The 23,635-nt window shown below is 35.4% G+C and overlaps 1 protein-coding gene across 5 annotated transcripts in view; it reads right to left on the reverse strand.

Annotated features, from left to right (window-relative positions):
- LOC110030107 overlaps nucleotides 1–19,126 on the reverse strand; it is a gene marked incomplete at its 5' end in the record, with an annotated part of 63,722 nt that extends 44,596 nt beyond the window's left edge. For all 5 annotated transcript variants that reach the window (XM_020732677.1, XM_020732678.1, XM_020732676.1 and 2 more), the window contains 1 exon segment: nucleotides 19,057–19,126. In XM_020732677.1, coding sequence (XP_020588336.1) covers nucleotides 19,057–19,126 — 70 coding nt within the window.
- Nucleotides 19,127–23,635: the final 4,509 nt, after the last annotated feature.

Below are 23,635 nucleotides of genomic sequence, written 5' to 3' on the forward strand. Positions count from 1 at the left end.
CATCAATGGGCACCATGTCGCACCAATAAGAAAACTCCAAAATACACATCATGTCAATGTTGACTCTAATCTCCTTTAACCACATTAGAAAATATAATCGGGAATGCATCTGAATCGTGAGGCTCAATTTTTCTACCATCTACATAGATGTTTTTATTGGTCCCTCCATCGTTGATGAGACTACATACCTTTCCTTTCACAGTGCAACATGTAGAATATGTTGCGGTAAAGTCACTGTTGTTCCCTCGTATTCTAAGTCCGTAGGACTCATCTAACCACAGGCATCTCGCCCTCATCCAGTGGAATATGATACACCTTAAACTAGATTTCAGCTGCTTGTTCACTGCTAACCTCCTTCACTGCACCGTGCACGGTAAACGACACAACTTCGCTCGTCGAGCAACAGGAGGAGATGTGCCAAAATCCATGGCATCTAAGTGCTTTCAGGTTGGGAATGTAGTAGGCGTGTTCTTCTTCTTAGGCTTCTTCTCACTTTGAGTGGTTTTGTGCTTATCCTGGCCCATCTTCTCAACTCCCTGAAGCATGCTCCTAACTGATGTCTCCCACTGTGGGTGATGTCTGAATGGTGCGGGTTGCTTTCTGTATTTTTGTTGTCTCCCAACATTCAATGTTAAGGTCTGGACATCTCTCGGTGGCCAATAAGGCTGCAGTTGCACATCGTTACTGATAATGGGCTTCAAACCCCCAAGATATCAAGCAATGGAATGTTCCTCTAACTCAACAGACTTACACATCACTTGCAGCTAGTCAAACTGTGTCGTGAATTCCTCCACTAATAGGTCTCTCTACTGTAGGTGGTGCAGTCTCAAAAACATATCATGGTGATAATGAGGAGGTAAGTATTTTTTCTGCATCTCCTTTCTCATCTTCTCTCATCTAGTAATCTTGTTATTGTCTCTTCTCTATTTATCTGCCTCTTATCCACTATAAATAAGTGCTATTTTTCACTTCGATGGCCTCTAGTTTCACCCATTTATCTTCTGGCACCTATTCTCGAAGATACATTCAACTAAATACAGTCATTCGATGAAATCGTCTGAATCCATACCTTCATCAAACTTCGACAGATCCACCTTTACTCTGAAGACTGTGTCCTCCATACGTTGTCGTTTCGGACGACATCATCTGATACTGGAGAAAAATTTGCATACGTAAGACGTGCAGCGCTGCGTACGTCAAGAAGATTATTCAGAGGGTATTGGGTGGTTATATCCGCGTTATACCCCTGCAACATTCCTATAACATATTTGTAACCTACAAATATATGAAAACAGATGCGCGGAACTTACTAGAAAGTACAGGTAGGTTACAGGTATGTTACAGGGTGCTTACATGCGATATAACGCAGATATAACCTCCTCAATATCCTCTGAATAACCTCTCTGATGTACGCAGCGCGGTGTACGTCTTACGTACGCAAATTTTTCTCCTAATACCAGATTCCGAAGCATCATGGCCTATCATTTTATCACTAAAATCCTCCCTATGGAAGGGACTAAGATGCTCGTCCATTTCTCCCCTTTGACTCTCTAGATCGCAATTGAAGACTGACTCCCATCATCAACATATGCAAGTTCTGCTACAGTCGACAGATCTCCGGGTATATTTCTTCTCGGGTACGTTTCAGCATGTGTCTCCATGGTGGTATGATTAGGATTGAGAATCAGAAAAAGTGGTTGAGGGTAGAAAAGAAAATTTTTGGTGGAGGGTGGTTTGAGTAAAGTGAATGCTAACAAACCCTAGGATTTGACTAAGGTTAAGCTAACTCTGATATCAATTAATATCAAAATTGATTCAAACCACAATAGAAATGCAAATATTACTATTAAAATTCTAAAAGAGATTACAATGACGACTCTTAAAACGGGAATAAAACAACACAAAACACAAACGCCCCCCCTAAGGAGAGGATAAAAGGGGTGAACGATGGTTGAACAAGTGAATGGCAGTTTTGAAGGTTGCAATAGCAACAAAAGGATCAGAGAAGAGAATGCGACAACAGGTATGGGTGTTGGAGAGGTTTGGATTGCTGAAGGAGGTGGCGACAGGAATGCGACAACAGGTATGGGTGTTGGAGAGGTTTGTGGAGGCAGGTTGGATTGCTGAAGGAGGTGGCGACAACAAGTTGGACTGCTGGAAGGCTGGAGGTAGTAACAGAAGGATTGGATAGGGGTTGCAATAAAGGTAGCCGTGTTGGAGGGTTTTGCTGCGGCAGATTGGAGTGTTGAAGGGGGTGGTGGCAGCCGATTGGGATTTCGAATAGAGTGGCAGCACCAGTAGACTGGATAGGAAGGAAGTGCGCAAGTGGCGTGGCAGCAAGCAGGGAAGAGAGGTAAACGAGGAATTTTGTGGAGATAGTCATCACGTTAGAGCAGGATACAACCGGAGCACCACTTATCCTCAAGTACAACCCATGCAGGAGAAAACGCCACCAACAAGAAATCTAAAATCAACAAAAACTAAACCCTAATACAGAAAATAACATATTTATAATAAAGAATAACTAGAAGGGTGAAACCCCTCCCCATGAGCGGTAGCCCCAACCCTAAGCAGGGTCGACGAGTTCAGCCTCACTGCTGTATCGGTTCAACTGATTCAACATCAAACCCCGCATCAGGCTACGTCATCATCATGCAACTATCAAGAGCACCATTCACATTCAAGTGAGAACATGTACACATTGTCCTTTTTGCTCTATACTTTGTTAAAAATCGATTTTCTCAAGTGCACCAAATTGATAGATTGTCTGTCAATCAGCATGACAAAGATGATATAATTGATGTTATTGATCACCAAGAGAAATTGATTTTGATTGATAGAGGAAGATTATTTGGAGTAGTAGAACACTTAAACATGTGAACTGAAGGATTTTATTCTCTTTAGCCAGTCAAAGTTTCTGGATATGTAACCAACCAAATAAGGTCGCTCAGCAATTTGGATTTTCTCAAATAATTGCATATGATGGTTCACCGTTCCTCCCCTCTCCAACCGACACTAGCAAAATAGATTCAACTTCTTTAGTGAACCACATGTATCTTATAGCTACGATATGAATTTACCAAATAAGACTCAACACCGACTTAAATTTCATCTAGCTCCACAAAATCGCTGCATATTTATCACTAGGGCTATTAAAAAAGCTCGTCGTTTGCGTACAGCTCATGTTCGGCTCGATAAGAAATTTGTGTTTGATTCAATCGTTAAACAACAGAGTCGAACATGAACAAATTTTTTTCGTTCTAATTATAAACGAACCGAACACAAACAAGAAGTCTTGTTTGTGTTCGGTTCGTTTTAGTTTAGGGTCGACAAACAAGAAGTTTGTGTTTGATTCATTCGTTAAACAACAGAGTCGAAAATGAACAAGTTTTTTTTTGTTCTAATTATAAACGAACCGAACACGAACAAGAAGTCGTTCGTTTGTGTTCGGTTTGTTTTAGTTCAAAATAAATAAATAATTATAATATATAATTATAATAATAATATGTTTATACAAAATTTTTATGATATATTTAATAGAAAATTTTAAAATTGTAAATTTCATAAAACTATTATTAAAAAAATTTAGTATAGAATGTCTTAAACTTTTCTCAACCATTGGATGAGTGGGAGCTCACAATATAAGTGGTCAAATAAATCTTAATTCTATTATTTCGATTATGCTCTTCGAATTCTTCTTTGCTGTCATTCTTCGAGTCTCTCTCGAGCTCGAGAGACGACAGGCGAGGGCAAAGGCTGAGCGGCGAGCAAGCGTGCGAGACCGCGAGACTTTGAGATCTCCTTTCTTTCCTTTCCATCTCAATAGATCTATTTTCATTTTGTTGTCATTCCGAGGGAAGGAAGGCCTCGCAACATACTAGGGTTTCTCACTTTCTCTAGTTTGTCTTCTTCCAAGTCATATTTTTTCTGAAAAATTTATAGTCCGTGAGATTGGAGGTTAGACATCATTGATAATATGACTTTCCTCATTTGATGGCTAGTCGTTTAGAGAGTTGGCTAATTTCATTGATATTTTCTTTTTAAGACTCTTTAGTTTCTTCAGCTCTTTATGACTTCTAAGTTCTAACGATTTTATATTTTAGAGATTTAGTTTTTATTTTATTTTCATTCAAATGTGTCGTTTTCTTAATTTTTTCCACATTCCTTCGAGTTTCAACGTTTAAAAGATTTTATGTTATGTATGTTTTTTTGTTAAATGTTATATTGCTTGCAAATATAACATATAAAAAAACAAAGAAATGCATCATTGAGACTTTGTTGTTTGTAAGTTTTTTATGCTTCTACATCTATATCTTATTCTATGATTTTTTTAAAATGAGATCTCATGCTCCAATTTTTCTCATTTACATACATAGCATAATTCTGAGGTTGATCTGTAAATTTGATTTATATACATCTTATTATAAAGATTTGACACTTTTTTTATCTACAAATGGATAAATGTCAAAGTGGTCGTTGATTCATTAGCAAATGTTGCACTTAAATCATAAATGATTGTTAATTCATTAGCAAATATTGCGATTGATTTATTTGCATACATACAATAAGTGGTTGTTGATTCATAAATGTTGAAATAGTTGTTGAAACATACATAATATGATTCGGAGCTTGTAATGAACTTCATAAAAAAAAAATACTACACTCAATAGACTGACCCTTATAATCTTATTAAAAGTTTAAAACAGATGTTGATTCATTAGTAAATGTTGTTTATCATGTAAACAATAAATATCTGACAATTTTTTTATTTATAACTGTAAATAACACATATGTTAGCAGTATTTTGGTCCTTGTTTACAAGAATCAAAATGAGAGATATCTAATTTTATGAGTATACTAACATGGATTCTCTTACAGTTATTATTACGTTCATAACTCCTTATTTTGTTGATGAGATAAACTTATCTAATTTTGTGTAAGTTATTATATATTGAAGATTGGGAAGATAATGATTAAAAATTTCAAAACTTGAAAAATTCTTATGTCTAACCATTGATTATATGTTTGACAAACGATAACATTAATTATATGTATAACATGGATCTTCTTGCAGTTGCCAACTTTTTTTTCATTGCAATTTCATGTTGTAAAACTGAATGAAATATCAAATGAAAATTACAAAAGTGGTGCATAAAAAGTGTTATTAATGATTTTAGATATCTACCATGTGGTGCAATTTTATGTGGTCAAATTAATATTTTTTTTTGTGCAAGTTATCATATATTGAAGATTTGGAAGCTAATGATTTAAAATTTCACAACTTAAAAAATTCTTAAGTCTAACCATTGATTCTATGTTTGAAAAATGATAACATTGATTATATTTATAACATGTATTCTCTTACAGTTGCCAACTTATTTTTTCATTGTAATTTCATGTTGTAAATTGAGTGAAATATCAAATGATAATTACATAAGTGGTGCATGAAATATGTCATTGGTGATTTCAGATGTGAACCATGTGGTGCAATTTTATGTTGTCAAATTAATATTTTTTTTCATGTTGTCAATTGGTAACATATTTTTTTATTAACAAGATTGGTGAAATTTCTAACATATATGCATATAGTTTTGTCATGCTAGTAGATTTATCTCATTAAGATGTTTTATTATAACTAGCATTTGCATAAGTTTATTTGTTGTCGCTTACGCATATTCGTGAATGAAAGCTCGTGTGATATTATATTTTTTTGTTCAGTTATTTATAGTATCAACATTTGAACAATCTCAATCTACATCAACTGAAGAACGATTGTCAGTTGCAATATAAGATAGTATTGATAGTTCTCATATTTTGCCTCATATGTTAACATAACTTTTGATAGTACTAGTACCAAAATTCAAGCTAAGAAAGACAAGAATAGAAAATCAACTATCTGGGAGTATTTTGTAGAAATTAAATTCCAAGGGCGTTGAAGTATCGTTTGCTCAATATATTTGCTGTGAGAAAAAAATCCACAAACCAAAATCAGACACAACATCTCAACTTCTTCGTTACGTTAGGGAATGTGATAAGATAAAAGCAAAGAGTCAACAACTAGTTGACTTAGTAGATAAAAGACAGAAGAAGATGAACTTCTTGTCTTTTGAAACTGACACTAAATCAGAGATTATTATTTTCTATAATCTCAAAAATTATGATCAACAGCTCATAAGAGAGGAAGTGCAAAGTGATGATTGTACATGAGTATCCATTAATGATGATTCAACATATTTGGTTCAATATATTATTGAAAATATTAAATCCTAACTTTGAAAGTATTTCAATGAACATAAAAAAAATGATTACATGAAAGTCTATAATTGTGAGATTTACATGAAAGTCAATGAACCTCACAACTTCTTAAATATTGTCTTAAAAATGTTCATATGGTGTCATTTACTGCAGATTGTTGAACCACTAATCAAACTATAGGGTATATGTGCTTAACTGACCATTATATCGATGAAACATAGAAATTAAAAAATGTTATTGTCGATTTTATTTAGTTACAGCCTCCACATACGAGAATTTGCATATGTGATTACCTATGAATATTTGTTGGAGTGGAAGCTCTAAAATAAAATCTCCATAATTACTTTAAATAATGCAAATAATAATGTTTTGAAAGCTAGTTCCTTGAAAGCAAATTTTCAAATTACGAGGAAAACTGCACTTTCGTGGTTTTTCTTTCGTGTAAGATATTGTGCACATACCCTCAATATAATGGTTCAAGATGAGTTAAAAGAGGTTCGTGAAATCATCCAAAATATCAGTCAGTGAAGTATTTGAAAAACTGCCCCCACAGCTATTTTAACACAACTGCACCAAACAGACAGTCAGCTTCCCCGCAGCAGCATTCTGGGGCAGCACAGCTGCAGCTAAAAGCTGGGAAGCTGCAGCTGCAGATGCGCTTCAAATATTTTATCAATACCTATAACCATGTTTGTCATAGAATCTGTTTTTAGGCTCTGTTTGGCGCAGCTGCAGCTTCCCAACTTTTTAGCTGCAACTGTGCTGCCCCAGAAAGCTGCTGCGGGGAAGCTGACTGTCTGTTTGGTGCAGTTGTGTTAAAATAGCTGTGGGGGCAGCTGTTTCTGAAAAAATGACCAGGGTGCCCATATTTGATAAAACTGTTTAAAAGAAGATTGTAACAACTACATTTTTTAAACTTCTGAAGTAAAAATTTATTTTTATAAAAAAAAAGAAATAAAATTAATAAAATTACAAGAAAAATAAGAAAATTATAATATCTTTAAGGATTTGATGTACTCATAAGCAAACCAAATCCATCTTGAATCAGGACTCAAAGGATTGCACTGATGTGAATGGGTTTTGTCTCTTGTACTATAATGTAATTTTTGTTTTGGCTTTAGATTCTGAATTAGAGTTGTGATTGGAGATAAAAATTGCACTGTACATCCATTTTGCACCCGTTCAAACTTATGTACTCCAGATTGGATATAAAATCTGCATTGTCAATCCATTTTGCAGAGCTTACACTCTTGTATGAAAAAATGGACAATGTTCTGTAGGCCTCCAAACCAATCCTCCAATTCCTATGTTCTTACATATATAACACCTAAACTTAACTTTATATATTTATACCACCCAAATATTCCATTTATACCACCCATATGGTTTTATTTCAGATATTTTAAAAATACATAAAAGTAAACAGTACATAAACAAGAAAGAGCATATTGAACACAACTGTTATAATCCTAAGCAATAAATTTACAAATCTAACACCTGTTATATAAATACAAAGGAATTGGGTGGTATAAATTTAAGTGCTTAATGACATATAAAAATTTACTGCAATAAAACGATGATGGAAAGTTCCAGTTATCAATCAAATGCAGCTGAAAAAATTATGTAGAATTAAGCTAGATTATTTCCAACTCAAATCATAACTGGAAATGTATGGAATCAAGTTTGCAATATGATGAGCACCTTTTATATTTTACCAGGAAGATAAACATTGTTCCAGGTTACTCAAGCCATTGGCAAAAAAATTAAAAAACAGGTATGGGAAATTCAACTCCTCCATAAGCCAGTTAACTTTCCAAAAGAAAAGAATGACCTCACCCAAATTCCCAAAATGTACAAAATGTACTTCTCAAGTACTTCTCAACAATATCTCTAACTTTAATCATGCATTTGCATGTTTTAGAGTCCACAATTTCCTAAATCAATGCATTTGTTTGGGAAAGCAGATTTCCTTGGTAATGGCACAAGCAATACAAATTATCATGAATTTAGCCCATAGACCACTTCAAAGCAGGACATGAAAAGCACTGCTTGGTGAAATAAGCTAATTAAAATAACAAGGCATGCAATACTTTATCAAATTGGTTGTATGAATAAATAATAACTTGCAAAACTCCACAAAAATATAATTTGCATGCAATAAGCAAAAGTTTGGTCATTGACCACAAATTCTCAATTATTATATTGACAACATTAGCAAAACAGAGTCTTTTACATCTCCAAGCACCATGAAAAGTAAAGTTACAAAATTGCAGTCATCCAATCATTTGAAAATGGCTGCAATTTTTAATCTTTTTATTTTTCTAAACCAATAATTTTGAAAACATGCAAATAGAACCAATCCCAGCCCCAAAGTGGATTGAAAGTCTGAATTTGTAGCTTTCACCCTTCAGTTATCATGGCAACTAGAAAAGATTTAAAGCTAGAAAATAAAAGCAATTAGGCAAACTACTTGGGTAATTGTTGAGTTTTTCCTTTTTTCTTGTTGAGTTAAAACAGTTGAGAAATCAAAGAGTTTTAACCAAAAAAGATTCATTTATCTCATAAAAAAGAAACATGAACTTTCCTTTGCAGTAAAAAGCAATTATACTCAGATTACAGCTCTTGTCTACATCCCACAAAGATTATAATTGGTAAAAGTTTAGCTTGGTTAAATCTTTTCTCAAGAGAAATACAAAAGGAGACATGAAAATCTGCCAATAGAGGGCCAAACTCCTAAAATAAAGAAAACCAATTATCATAAAAACTTAACAAGCCAAAACTAAACAACAATTGAAAGAACCCACTGGAAAGCCCAAAAACAAAAAGCAAAAAATCTTTCACTTTGCCTAACAAACCAATCATTACCAAAATGAACCTTTTAAGTCATCGTAGCTTAAAAAAAGAAAAAAATCCCTGCAAACTCAACTAACAGTTTTTCCATATTATTTCATATTGATACTGATAACAATAACATTGAATCACAAAGTAAAAGAAATACCAAGTTATTCACACAAAATTTCACCCAAAATCTTCTCAACACAACAGTAACAGTACCCATCACAAGGAAGATTCAATTAAAACCAAAAACAAGCCATTCTCCATTCAATCCAACCAAGTTTCTCAGCCACCTTCACTACGCTAGAGATATACAAGCTACCATTCAATTGTGTGTTTTCTGGAGTTATGGAATCATGGAGGAGGTTCACATGTAGATTTGCAATTTGCCAAAGGTATAACTAGAAAATGTATTTCATTAACCACTACAACAAAATTATACTAGAAAAGAACAACTATCTGACATAGATTTGCAATTTGCCAAAGGTAATCATGTCTAAGTTCTTCAATAAAAGTAAGCTTATTAAAAAAACTATAAGCCTTCGAAATGAAAAATGTAAATATCACCTACAATTAGGAAAACTAGAAATGCACCAAATACTTTGAAAGAATGTACTTTTATGATGTCCATAATAAATGTTTATTCAAATCCAAAATAAACATGATTTATCATCCATAAAAGCAACTTTAATCCAATCATGCTCCTGCTATCGCATTAGCTATTTGTTCCCTCAATTCTGTCATTTCACTTGCACCTTCTCCGTCTATAGTACAGGTGGTTGAAGCATCATTCTCCACTTATGTGAAAAACTGACCTAAACGGCATTCAAAGGTATCTACAGGTGGTTGAAGCATCATTCTCCACTTATGTGAAAGACTGACCTAAACGATATTCAAAGGTATCTACAGGCACATTTTTTTCATCTCCTCTTCCGTCGAATGGAAGTCGATATCGTTACGTGAGTGATGTCTTCTAATGTAATTATGGAGGGTCATTGTAGCAAACACAATTTGCACCTGCTTGGAGAAATTGTAGGGAGGCATATCACGGAGTATCACCCATTTCTTTTTCCACACACCAAAAGTCCTCTCAATTACACCACGTAACGATGAATGCCTTTTATTAAACATTTTTTTTCGGCCTCGTGTAATGTTGTTTGCACGTGCAAAATCTATCTCGTGTCAGGAAATGGTTTTAGATACACTCGTTGCAATTGGTAATCAGCATCGACCAAATATTATTTACCTGATAAATTGAACAATTAATATGAAAATTTAAGTTGGCATTCAATAAGCTCAATCCCGAGAGTACCTGTAGGGGGATGTGGAAATTTGGTATTGGGATCCCGCATTGCAGATTTAAAAACTCGACCGTCATGTGCGCCGCCCTCCCAACCAGACTTAACAAAAGTGAAACACATGTTGAAATCACAGACGGACATGACTTTTTGGGTGGGGCTACCACAACGACCGATAAATGCAACATTATCATTATTTGAGATACGTGCGTCAACATGTATTCCATCAATCGCGCCTATGTAGTCCTATTTGAGTTAATGTTAGTATCGACATATCATTGGAAACTCTAACAAAATTAACTATATTGCATTCGATAAAATACCTTGAAGAAGGGTATATATCACGCATCCTTCGATATCTCAGCAGGTGTTTGCTCGAACTTATAATCAATGGGTCTAATGACATGATAGGACAGACTAACAAATGCGCTCAATCCGATTGAAAAGTACTTATTGTTTCAGATGAGTGCTGAAACCGCTCCATCGCTCCTCGCATTGACTCATTTTGGGATAATATAAATAGTGTTATTGCGAGCACCTCACGTGGAGTGGTCCTCGAAGATCCATGAAGGTCGTGAGCTCCTACGAGTAATTCCAAGAGATTAATAAATATTGTCTTTCTCATTCGAAACATATTAAAAAATCTTGTTGGGTGCCCCGCAAACAACTCTCCAACCCATTTATCACCAATATATGAAGATGTCATGCATGGCGACCGATCAATGTACGCGTTGTAGTACTCGTGCATCAAACATATTACCGTCAGAAACATCCCTTTCCGCTTTCTTCTTCGTGAGTCCATGTGATCCTCTATTTTTCTTCTTCTATTTGCATTCATGGTGATCGTTATCCCTAAATATAAATACAATGACAAGTGCATGAGGGTTTGAGACATAAAAAAGAGATGTTTGCATATAATTAGAAGGGTACAACAGAGTCCACAAGTACAACTCTAGAAAGAAAAAAACAAATAATGTTCAAGTAATCATAAAAGATAATGCAGTAGAAAGGTTCTAAGGATGAAAAATAGAAAACATCTCAAATGTTTATGTGATTATAAAAACGCCGAATAAATGTCACTCTGCGGGCGGCAGACATCTTCGCAAAGATATCTCTACGGACCGGGTCCTCTATTAATTCTGCTGCGAATAGATATAAATCTTCATCTGCATAAATTTCGGTTGTAGCGCTTAAGATTTCAAGTGCCTCCTCGATAGTGCTTGATTGAGAACTCTGACATTCTGCCTTGAAATAAGAAACCGCCTCGGATAGCTCGAGTCTGAGGGAAGAAACACCAGATTTTATTTTACCAATCTTTGGACGTTTGGAACGGGAAATTGTTTCATATTTGTTCTGATCCGGGCTGGTGATGTCAATGAAATCAATTGAATCTCCGAAGGTTCCCAAATTCACGGCATTGTCAGCGAACCCTGTCTCGCTTGGGCTACATGCATAGGTCTCCGTTGCAACCACGCCTCCAAACATGCGATCGAGTTTCTCCTCAAATTCAGGCTCTACTCCAAAAAACTTAAACTTCTTTGCACCACCTACATGAAATTTGATAATGAAATTTGATAAACACCCAATTAATAATAAACATATGAAGATACAAAATTACAAAGTGTATAAAAAATTCTTACCGCAAGTCTGCTAGCCCACCATTCATCAGGTGCATCAAATGTTCTTTTTACTGGATCCCAACCCAGACCCGCAGATCCCCTCTTCAATTCTTTCCAAATTTTTCAGTCCTTCAGTTGGTCTCACTTGTTCTTCATTTGCAACTTGTCGTACTTCATGTCTGTACATTCCTTGAAACATCTGATAATATTTTGTCACTCTTCTTTATTAAAAAAGGTCGTAGGTCTATTTTCCCGTTTAATCTCTTTAAGATAAAGATCGCAAAATAGTATTTTTGTTTCTTTTTCCCACAATGCAGGTGTAGCAATCTCTTTAGGTTTATTGCTCATGCTATGACTAAATCAAAACAAAACCATGAAACGTAAAATTAAAATCAAGTAGAAAGTAAAAAATCAAATCAAACTTGTGCAAATATCAAGTACTATTTGGTCGATTAAACATATCTCAGGTTTTCACGTATTCTAGAACTGAAGTTCACTCGTGGCACAATAATGAGGTGGTCACTCCGCCAGACTAAACTTCAACAATAGAATATAGAATATCTCAAATTGTAGAAAAAAATTGGTTATAATGTTAGTTCAAGCAATTTGTGATCCAATAAATGAAAGCTCTGCTCCAGCCAATACCATTTAAATTATAAGAAAATAGATAAAATGAATAAATAAAGCAAAGACTTGTCCTGTTTAGCTGATCCATATAAGTACCAAAGAACTATAGAGAGAACATATCTACCACTCTAACATGCAAGTTTGATAAATTTTGAAATTAGAATAAGAATCATAAGTTACAGTTCATGTAATTATATATCTAATAATTTCTTTTGATATTAATTGCAATTGTTATTCATCCATTTTGCAGAGCACGTTGTCTAAATAAAAGAACTACAACAATATATGGGATAAAAAATTGGGAGGAGATATACCTGCTTCAATCAGGTTTCGGTTTTGAGCGGGGCGGAACGGGGCAAGCTGCTTCGATCAGCACAAAACACCCGAGCGACAGTGGTAGACGAGCAGCGGCCGGCCTAGCAGGGGGAGGAGAAGGGGAAGTCTTCGCGAAGTGATCAAAGAGCAGGGGCTTCGGAGCGGGACAATCGAGCGGGTGGGAAGCGGCGGTTTCCCGAACAGGGGGAGGAGAAGGGGGAGTCTTCGCGAAGGGAGCAACGAGCAAGGGCGAAGCGGGATGATCGAGCGGGAAGCGGTGGTTTCCTGAACAAGGCTAGGTTGCTTTCGAGCGGAGATTTGGAGCGAGGCAAAGGAGGCATTAACCCTCGAGAAAGCCAGGCCACGGGGTCGACCCTGCGGCCGGCTTTCTTCCATTTTAACGGCAATCGACTGCTGCCGCCAAAGGTAAGCTCGCGATAGAAATATTAACTTTCTGATTTGGGGTCGCGACACTCGAAAAACGCAGCCCCAAACGGAGCCTTAGCGTTGGATGATTATAGAAGCAGCTTATCCACAAAAAAAGTTACTGCATTGATTATTGCATTAAATTGGATTCAATCCACTAAAAAAAATGCAAAGACACGTTTAGTAATCATTTCATTAAATATACTATATCTAGTTCTTTTTTTTAAATATTAGATATCAATATTTATTTTCATTAATTATTTTTAGCAAAAGATATTTGATAAGGGAAAATTTAATATTCAACTACAAGACATATGAAGTCAAGTCTACCCTACAAAAGACCTTTCATAGCTATGAATTTACATTATTTACATTAACTGTTTTAGTGAATAAATTGTTTTTATAATCATCCAACATCCTACCGTCAACACTAAAAACAGATTCTGGGGCAACCGTAGTTATAGGTATTGACAAAAGATCTCAAGCCATAATCAAAAGTCTTAAAACTTTAATGTATTCATCTTCCACCAATCAAGCGCATCATAGTTCTCACTCATGCACATAAATAATTTCTCCTCAAGGTATACTTGCAAATCAGTTTTTTATGGATCCACAGATCGAGAAACTACAATAAAATCTTGAAATTCAAACATAGAGTCAAAATAATTTGGGGAAATCATAGCATGAACTGCAAATAATGATCTCTGATTTGAAACATTACATGTGTACCACTAGAAGATATGCAAGTAACAACATAATTTGATATATTTCCCATAAGGCAACTTGAATTTATTTAAGATTTTGATCAACCTCATCATGTTAAAATATCTTCGAGAATGTGTAATTAATAAATTTGAGTTTCAATCTAGGGTCTAAAATTGCTACAATAAACGTCAGAAGATTATATTTCCCTCAATATTTGTTGAATTTAATTTGCATACTCAGCCATATTTACCATATAATCATCTTTTAATAATGATTTTTCTATCAAAATCTTTTTAACATGCATAATTGTGGATAAAAATAAATTTAAAGTAGGATATAGAGCATCAGGGATTATAAAGACTGAAAGAAATTTTTTAATTTTCTCATATTTCAACCAATCTGAATTAACCGGCAATCATTTGCAGTTAGCATCTCTAAATACATAGTGATGGAAAACATTGCGATAAATAAATATAAACTCTAATATATTGAAAGTTGAGACATCAATAGATAATGATCTTATATTTAGAACTCTTAATTGTTTTGTCACTTCTATAACTTATGCAATCTCGCAAATGAGTTTTTCAAATAAATCACTGATTGATATTTTTGATGATTTCATGAACCTTCTTTAATCTATCTTGAACCATTATATTGAGGATATGTGTGCAATATCTCACATAAAAAAAAATAATGAAAGTGCAACTTTCCTCATAATTAAAATTTGTTTACAAGACAATCTCCACATTATTGTATTGAGGATAATTGTGGAGATTTTGTCTTGTAGCTTCCACTCCAACAAATATTCACAGATAATATAACATATGTAAATTTTCGTATGTGGAAGCTCTAACTCAATAAAATTGATAATAACATTTTTTAATTTCAACGTTTCATCGATATAAAAGGCATTTAAGCACATATATGTTAGTATGATTAGAGGTCCAACAATCTGTTGTAAAAGACACCATGTGAACATCTTTAAGGCATCATTTAAGTTTTTCTTTCCCACAATCATATAAACCTTCATGCAATCATTTTTTATGATGTTCCTTGAAATACTTTTAAAATTAGGATTCAATATTTTCAATGATATATTGAACCAAATATATTGAACAATCATGAATAGATACTCATATGTATAATCATCATCTTTGCACATGCCTCTCTTATGAGTTGTTTATCATAATTTTTGAGATCATAGAAAATAAGAAATATTTGATTCAATGTCAACTTCAAAAAGGTAAGAAGTTCATATTCTTCTATATTTTGTCAGATAAGTCAACTAGTTATCGACTATTTATTTTTATCTTATCACATTCCTTAATGTGTCTAAGAAATTATGAGATTGTGCCTGATTTTTGTTTGTGGATTTTTTTCTCACAACAAATGTATTGAGCAAACGATACTTCAACTCCCTTGGAATTGGATTTAATATCTACAATATACTCCCAGACAGTTGATTTTCTCTTTCTGTCTTTCTTAGCTTGCATTTTAGTACTAGTACTTCCAAAAGTTACTTTACATATTGAGGCACAATATGAGAACTATCAATTTCATCTTATATTGCAATTGGTAATCGTTCATCAGTTGATGCAGATTGAGATTGTTCAAATGTTGACATTGTAAATAACTAAACATAAAAATATAATATCAAATGAGATTTCATTCATGGATATGTGTAAACAACAATAAATAAACTTATGCAAATGCTAGATAATAAAACATCTCAATGAGGCAAATCCACTAGCATGACAAAAACTAAATGTATATATGTTAGAAATATCATCAATCTTATTCAATAAAAAGAAAATATGTTAGCAATTGACATAAAGAAAAAGAATATCAAATTTGACAACATGAAATTGCACCACATGGTGCACATATGAAATCAGCAATAACACAATTCATGTACCACTTCTGTAATTATCATTTGATATTTCATTCAATTTCACAACATAAAATTGTAATGAAAAAATAAGTTGGTAACTGCAAGAGGATCCATATTATAAATATAATCATTGTTGTCGTTTGTCAAACACAGAAACAATGGTCAGACATAAGAATCAATAGGGACTAAAATCTTGCTAACACAAGTATTATTTACATATACAAATAAAAAAATTGCCAGATATTTATTGTTTACATGATAAAACAACATTTACTAATGAACCAACCCCTGTTTTAAACTTTTAAAAATGTTATAAGAGTCGGTCTATTGACTGTAATATTTTTTTTTTAATCAAGTTCATTACAAGCTCCAATTCATGTTATGTATGTATCAACAACCACTTCAATATTTATGAATCAGCAAGCACCTATGTTATGTATATAAATAAAGCAACTGCAACAATTGTTAATAAACCAACAGTCAATTATGAATTAAGTGCAACATTTGTTAATGCATCAACATTCACTTCAATATTTATGCATTTGCAGTTCAAAGAAGAGTCACATATTTATAATAAGATGCATATAAATCAAACTTATAAAAGCAACCTCATAATTATGTTATGTTTGTAAATGAGAAACGAAGAATGACATAAAAGAATAATTTGAAAAGCGCGACTGAAATAATAGAATTAGGGTTTATTTTATCACTTATATCATGAGATTTCTCTCATCCAATGATTGCGAAAATTTTAAGACATTCAATACTAAATTTTTTTAATAATATTTTTATGAAATTTACAATTTTAAAATTTTCTATTAAATATATCATAAAATTTTAATATAAACATATTATAATGATATTTTTAATTATTTATTTGTTTTGAACCAAAACGAATCGAACACGAACAAATAACTTTTTGTTTGTGTTTGGTTCATTTATAATTCGAACAAAAAAAATTTGTTAGTGTTCGACTCGTTTGTTTAACAAACGAATCAAACTCGAACTACTTATCGAGCCGAATACGAGCTGTTTATGATCGACAAGCTTTTTGATAGCCCTAATGATGGACAAGTTATGGCATGAGGTTACTCCTCCAATCAAAGTTCAAACTAGGGAACCATCTCCATGCAATAAGGATATTCCTTCACTTATTAGTCAAGAAAAACATGTTTGGTAATTTTCCTTTAGGCAGCACAAATCTTCTATTCAAAATATGCAAGAAAGACACATGAGTTTTCTCCTTTCCACATAACTATCGTGTAAAAAAACGCATGTATGAGTTCTGTACAAAAAAAAATAAGCATGCAACTTATAATTACAAAGTTGAATCGTGTGAGCACTTAAACATTGAGATGAGTTACTTTGCAGTATAATTGGGAAGTAACGAGACAATAAAGTCAAACTTGCGACGAGAGAATGAAATATATAAGTATTTTTCTTCTTTCATTCTTTTTTTCTTCACTTCTTACAGTTTAATTTTTTCCTTCTTTTTTCTTTTTTCTTCTTTTCTCCATTTAGAGAGAAAAAGAAAGACAGAATGATAGAGATGAAAGCTCTGTTTGGCGCAGCTGCAGCTACGCTGTCCCAGGAAGCTGCTGCGGGGAAACTAGTTGTCTGTTTGTTGGGATGAGCTACTTTGCAGTATAATTGGGAAGTAACGAGACCATAAAGTCAAACTTGCGACGAGAGAATGAAATATATAAGTATTTTTCTTCTTTCATTCTTTTTTTCTTCACTTCTTCCAGTTTGATTTTTTTTCCTTTTTTTTCCTTTTTCTTTTTTCTCCATTTAGAGAGAAAAAGCATGAGAGAATTACAGAGATGAAGGCTCTGTTTTGCACAGCTGCAGCTGCGCTGCTCAGGAAGCTACTGCGGGGAAGCTAGCAGACTGTTTGTTGCAGCTGTGTGAAAATAGTTGTGGAGTAATTGTTTTTAGAAAATTGATCATTCTGCCCCTATTTAGTTAATTTATTTTAAACAGAACTGTGACACCCATTTATTTAATAATTCAGAAATATAAATTCAAAATGATGATGAATTAAAATGAGAAAATCATAATGAAGTAAAATCAACTTCAAATTGCATCAATGATAAGAACCAAAAAAAATTTTAATTGCTGCAACAACTTCTATGAAAGAAAAATTTACTTAAATTTCATTGTCAGTAAATGTCCATTACGCCCTTGTTTAGTAAAGTTGTTTACAGAACTGTCATAACATTGTATTTGATACTTTAGAAGTTTAAATTCATCAAATAGTGTCACATATAACTAACGTAAATTACACTAATAAATATCTTGGCATGTCTCAGCATTCAAATATTGATCTTTTTTATATCATGATACAAGTTTAAAGCCTCAATATCCTTGAATGCAGGCAAAACGCAATTGAAAACCACAGACTTGAGAGCAGAAATTAAAACCATTGGCTTCTGGAACTGAAGGGAAAGAAAGTAAGATTCTGCAGTGCAGAGTGTACCGACGTTCGGGAGTAAGCTGCGAGGAGAAGGCAATCAATCTCTCTTAGAAAATGCCCTAATCACACCTAATAATTTCTCTCATTTTTTGAGGCGCAGAGAGGAAAGCGGGCACTGAGTAGACATTAGACTCGTGCTTTCGTTTACCTGCGGAGTGGTGAGGAAGAAGAGACAAAAGAGCAAAAGCAGGGTTCGATCCTTAAAAAACCAACCCTCGGAACGAAGATCGGGATGAAGATCGAAGGTGAGATGGCGGAGACGAAGGTCGAAGGTCGAACGGCGAACGGCGGGGACGAAAGTCGAACGACGGGGGTCGATCCGTAAAAAGTTAGACCTCCAACGCGGGACGACCATGCCCTGACGCGCTCCCAAACGGCATAACTTCGCGGCCGCTCCCTGCAACGCGCTCCCAAAGTCCTTCCAAACGGAGCCGGAGTGGGAGAGAGTTAGACAGGGAGCAAGACTTCAGCTTTCAAAAATAAAAAATGACTACAAGATGTCATTAGGACTATTACCCTTAATTCTGAGCAGCAGATAGCAAGATCAGGTGTTTCGTTTAAATGCAACTACAAATTGGTAAAATAAAAGTTCATATAATTGTTTTCCACCTTTTGGCGATATGCCTGACAGGTAGAAGTTCCTCCTCAAGGGCATGAACCTCTCTGGTAGTCCCAGAAACTGAAACAATACAAACTGCGACTTTTTAACATCAAGTAAAAAATTATAAAACAGCTGTTTAAGCACTAAATAAGTTTTAACTTGTAAGACTTTCCCATATGTGAAAGCATAAGAAGGGGAATATTCACATGGTCATATTCAGTGGAATGTAAAGCATCAAAAACTAGTGAGTTCGCTCATTGAAAGCAACAGTAATAATAAATTGAATTACCAAAGCAACGTAAACGGAACTGCAGATACAAGCCAATATCCAACTAAAAAAACGCAAAAAATTAACATTTACATGTATTTGTTATACATGAAACCAAAAAGCATTGGTCAAATAACAATTTATCTGATTGGATGGAACTCAATAGCAGAACTAATCCAACCAAAGCAGGTAATTATTGATCAAGATATCAGATTTGGCATTTAGAGCCTGTATGGCAACGGATTAGATTTAAGTCAATAAGATTTACTAAATTCTGAAAGGGTTGAATCCTAAAAATTGTTTGGTAACAGATTTAGTAAATCCGTATAAATCTTGTAAAATATTTGACAACTTCTATCAAGATATAAAAGATTGTTATGTTTGTTAAGAAAAAATAATAAACGAAGTTTAGTTATTTTATTATTATAATAAAAATTAATTATTATATTTAATTAAATTCAATTTAAATTTTATTTCTAATTATACTAATTAAGGGTCTGGACTCAACCCAGGTTCAACTCGGGTTCAATTCGGGTTGGACTCAGTCTGAACAAAGGTTAAACAATTTTGAAATTTAAATTTTCAAATTTCAAATGGGTCATTTAATCTCATCTTAATTAAGAGTTAAAATTTTCCAATTGAGCCCGCTGTATGAATGGAATTTATTTAATTCCCCGCCTAATTACTCGTAAAATTCATTTTTGAAGGCTATGACTATACAATTCAGCTCCTCCCAGGCATTCAACTCCTTCTACCTTTGAGAATTCGGCCCCTCGATCCCCATCCCACCTGCTTCTTCCTCGCTCGATCGAAGCCAAAGAAACTGCCTCCTCTCTGCACCGAAATCCCGTACTCAACTCTCTCGGCAGATCCCACTCAGCCAAAAACCCACACCTGCTTCACCTCCCCCCTCTCTCGACAAATCCCGCTCCCACTCTCTTTCTCGGCACGGAAAACTCCTTCGACTCGTTCTGGTCTCTGCACCAAAAGCATTCTCCTCTTCCTCCTCTCCTGCCTTCTGCATCAGAGTCCGCGCTCGACTTTTCTCCTCCGCACCGAAGCCGCTCGCCTCTCCTCTCTGCCACTGAAAACCCTCATCTCGGGACAGATCCCACTCGCCCCTCTACATTCGACATTCGGCTCCCTCTCCTAATAGCTCCTCCCACCTGCTTCGCCTCCCCTTCTCGCAAGCTCCTCCTCCTCACGCCGAAACGCTCGCTTGCTCCTATCTCTCGCGCACCAAACAGCCACTCGTGACCCACTACTTTCCGCTGATCCTTTTTCACAATACGCTCCACTCGCCTGCTCCTCTCTCTCGCACGCAGAAGAAGCCCTACTCGACCTGACCTACCTCTTTTCTTCTTCTCCACACTCGATTTCACTCAAGTCCATCGCCCTAGTAACTGACCCATGCGGTAAATTCGTGACTGGAGCTAGCCGGTAAGGCAACGACTGGATCGTGAGTTGCAGGGATCATCAAGAGCTTCCCATTCTTACAGTCACTTTCCATTCGCGCGAAATCTATAACACTACCATTTCCTCCATCGTAAGGTATCTCTTCATCACGACCCATTTTACCGTGGAAGGTTTGTTAATGTCAGTAACTTCTCACCTTCTTCCAATTTTCTTACACTCAATTCACTTGTGGCTCCTTAGACTCATTACTGAAACTGAAAGGTAATTTTTTTATGTTCGTGCTTCAGAATTAATATTCCACATAGAAATAGAACATTTGAATTTCACTGTTACATTATTATCTCAACCCAAGAAATTATGAAGAATTGAATTGTGGACTCGTTCTTGCCCAGCATGCTTACTTCTTTCTACTAGAAACTTATCCATGGGTAATGCATATTGATGAATCAGTGAAGGTTGAAGATCTGCACAGAGGATTTAAATACTTCAATCACGGAAAATTTACGTACATACCATATAACTCTCATGTATTTACATATCCAGCACCCAAGTCTTGGAATCAACCTGTAGGTCAATCATATGTACTTGTATGCCTAATACCTAAGCTTTGTTTTACATACATGCCACTCAATTCACATGTATTCGCATATCTAGCACCTAGATTTTTCTCTTTCTTAAATTTTGGATACTTGGTGTGTAAGTACAAGGGATTATGCGATATGCAAGAAATTTTGAGCCTGATTTTTTGACGCTTTTGATAGGTTGAAGATGCATTTATTTGGGCTGCACGTACACTGATTTTGGTATGGTCTTATGCAAATATGAAATTTATGGGGATTAAGCTCTTATGGTGAGATGATTTAGGTTTTATCTTTATAAGCTTATTGAAGTTAATTCTCATCTGAAAAGTGAAATTGAGCTTGAATGTTAAATATGTAAATACATTAGCGTACATATTCAATACACTTGAATATTGACATAATTTTAATTATGCACATCTGCACATTTATATGGGTAATTTTTCGTTGAACGGAATTCTCATACCAACTTCTCGGTGTGTTTCTGCAAAGGTAAATTCGGACGTGGTCCAAGCGTTAAATAATCGTGGAGCTACCCTTGGGTTGACATCAAACTTGGCGTCGGTGAGATCTCTTAAAAAAAAATCATTTTTCAAAATTCAACAACATTTTCAAAATAAAACAGTTTTTTTCAAAAATTCAACAACATTCTCAGAATGAAATTGTTTTTTTTTAAATTTAACAACATTTTCAAAACAACAAAACAAAAACAGGCGAGCATTTCGACGTGAGGAGGAGCTTGAGAGAAGGGGAGGCGAAGCAGGTGGGAGGAGCGATCAGGAGAGGGCCGAATGTCAAATGTGGAGAGGCGAGCGGGATTTGTCGCGAGATGAGGGTCTTTGGTGGCAGAGAGGAGATGCGAGCGGCTTCAGTGCGGGGGATGGGGGATAAAAGTCGGGCAGGGACTGGTGCAGAAGGCAAGAGTTGAACGAGAGGAGTGAGAGGAGAATGCTTTCGGTGCAGAGACCAGAACGAGCATAAGAAGTTTACCCTGCCGAGGAAAAGAGGGGGAGCGGGATTTGTCAGAGAGGAGGGAGGCGAAGTAGGCGTGGGTTTCTGAGTGAGCGGGATCTACCGAGAGAGGGACGAGGCGAAGCAGTTCAGTACGAGATTTTGGTTCAGTGAGGAGGCGATTTCTTTGGCTTCGATCGAGCGAGGAAGAAGCAGTTGGAGTTGAATGTCGGGTTCGATCGAGCGAGGATGGGGATCGAGGGGCCGAATTCTCAAAGGCAGAAGGAGTTGAATGTCGGGGAGGAGCCGAATTGTATGTTTGTAGTCTTCAAAAACGAACGTTACGAGGGATTAGGCGGGCAATTAAACAAATTTCATTCATACAGCGAGCTCAATTGAAAAATCTTAACTCTCAATTAAGATAAGATTAAATGACCCATTTGAAATTTGAAAATTTAAATTTCAAAATTGTTTAACCTTTGTTCAGCCCAAGTCCAGCCCGAATCGAACCCAAGTTAAACCTGGGTTGAGCCTGGGCCCGCGCCCCGCTAATTAAAAAATGTGTATCCATTTTTATTTTATTTGCTCATGCGTGGAACCATAGCAATTTGGGAGTCCTTTCTAGCTAAAGTATACGTTCCGGATGCGTCGGTGTGGTCCGTTTTGTCATCTGGAGTCGTTCAGACAAGTTTGTCTACGATCAGACCAATTCAAGTCAACATCGTGTGTGGTGCAGTGAGTGCATAAATTGCGGCATTCACGAAAGTTTGAGTCAAAGAGGGTTCACCTATGGTTGTTTGATCCTGTAGGAACTCATTTTCGGGTCTTCTACATGTTAGTTCTGTAGGAACTCATTTTCGGGTCCTCTACATGTTAGTTCTCGCCATTGCAACTAAGAGTTAAGTGCTTGGGACTACTCATGCGAGGTCTGCACAAAAATGAACAGAAAGTGACTCGAAGTTCTATTGGAGGTGAGCTCCATTACTAGTCTGCTAGGATGGTCAACAATAAATTCCTAAAGCTAGATCCTGGGTTCTAGGAGTAGGGGACTAAGACCTCACTGAAATGAGGTCAACAATATATAGTAAGTGTTGAGATCACTCCTTTGCCTATTAGTCATTGAAGGTGACACTGAGGTCCAAACAAAAAACCTATCATCTAGGTTAAAATCATGTTCATAGCTGAGATCCCGAGATGTAATGTAAACGCAAGTCGTTCATAGTTGAGATCCCGAGATGTAATGTAAAAACCTATCATCTAGGTTAAAATCATGTTCATAGCTAAGATCCCGACATGTAATGTAAACTCAAGTCGTTCATTTTTGCTTGATGAGGGAAAACTCTAGGAGTTTTTTGTGCCGAGGAAGAGAGGGGG

Source organism: Phalaenopsis equestris, unplaced genomic scaffold (genome assembly GCF_001263595.1).
Source record: "Phalaenopsis equestris unplaced genomic scaffold, ASM126359v1 Scaffold000657, whole genome shotgun sequence".
In the NCBI taxonomy this organism is placed as follows: Eukaryota; Viridiplantae; Streptophyta; class Magnoliopsida; order Asparagales; family Orchidaceae; genus Phalaenopsis; species Phalaenopsis equestris.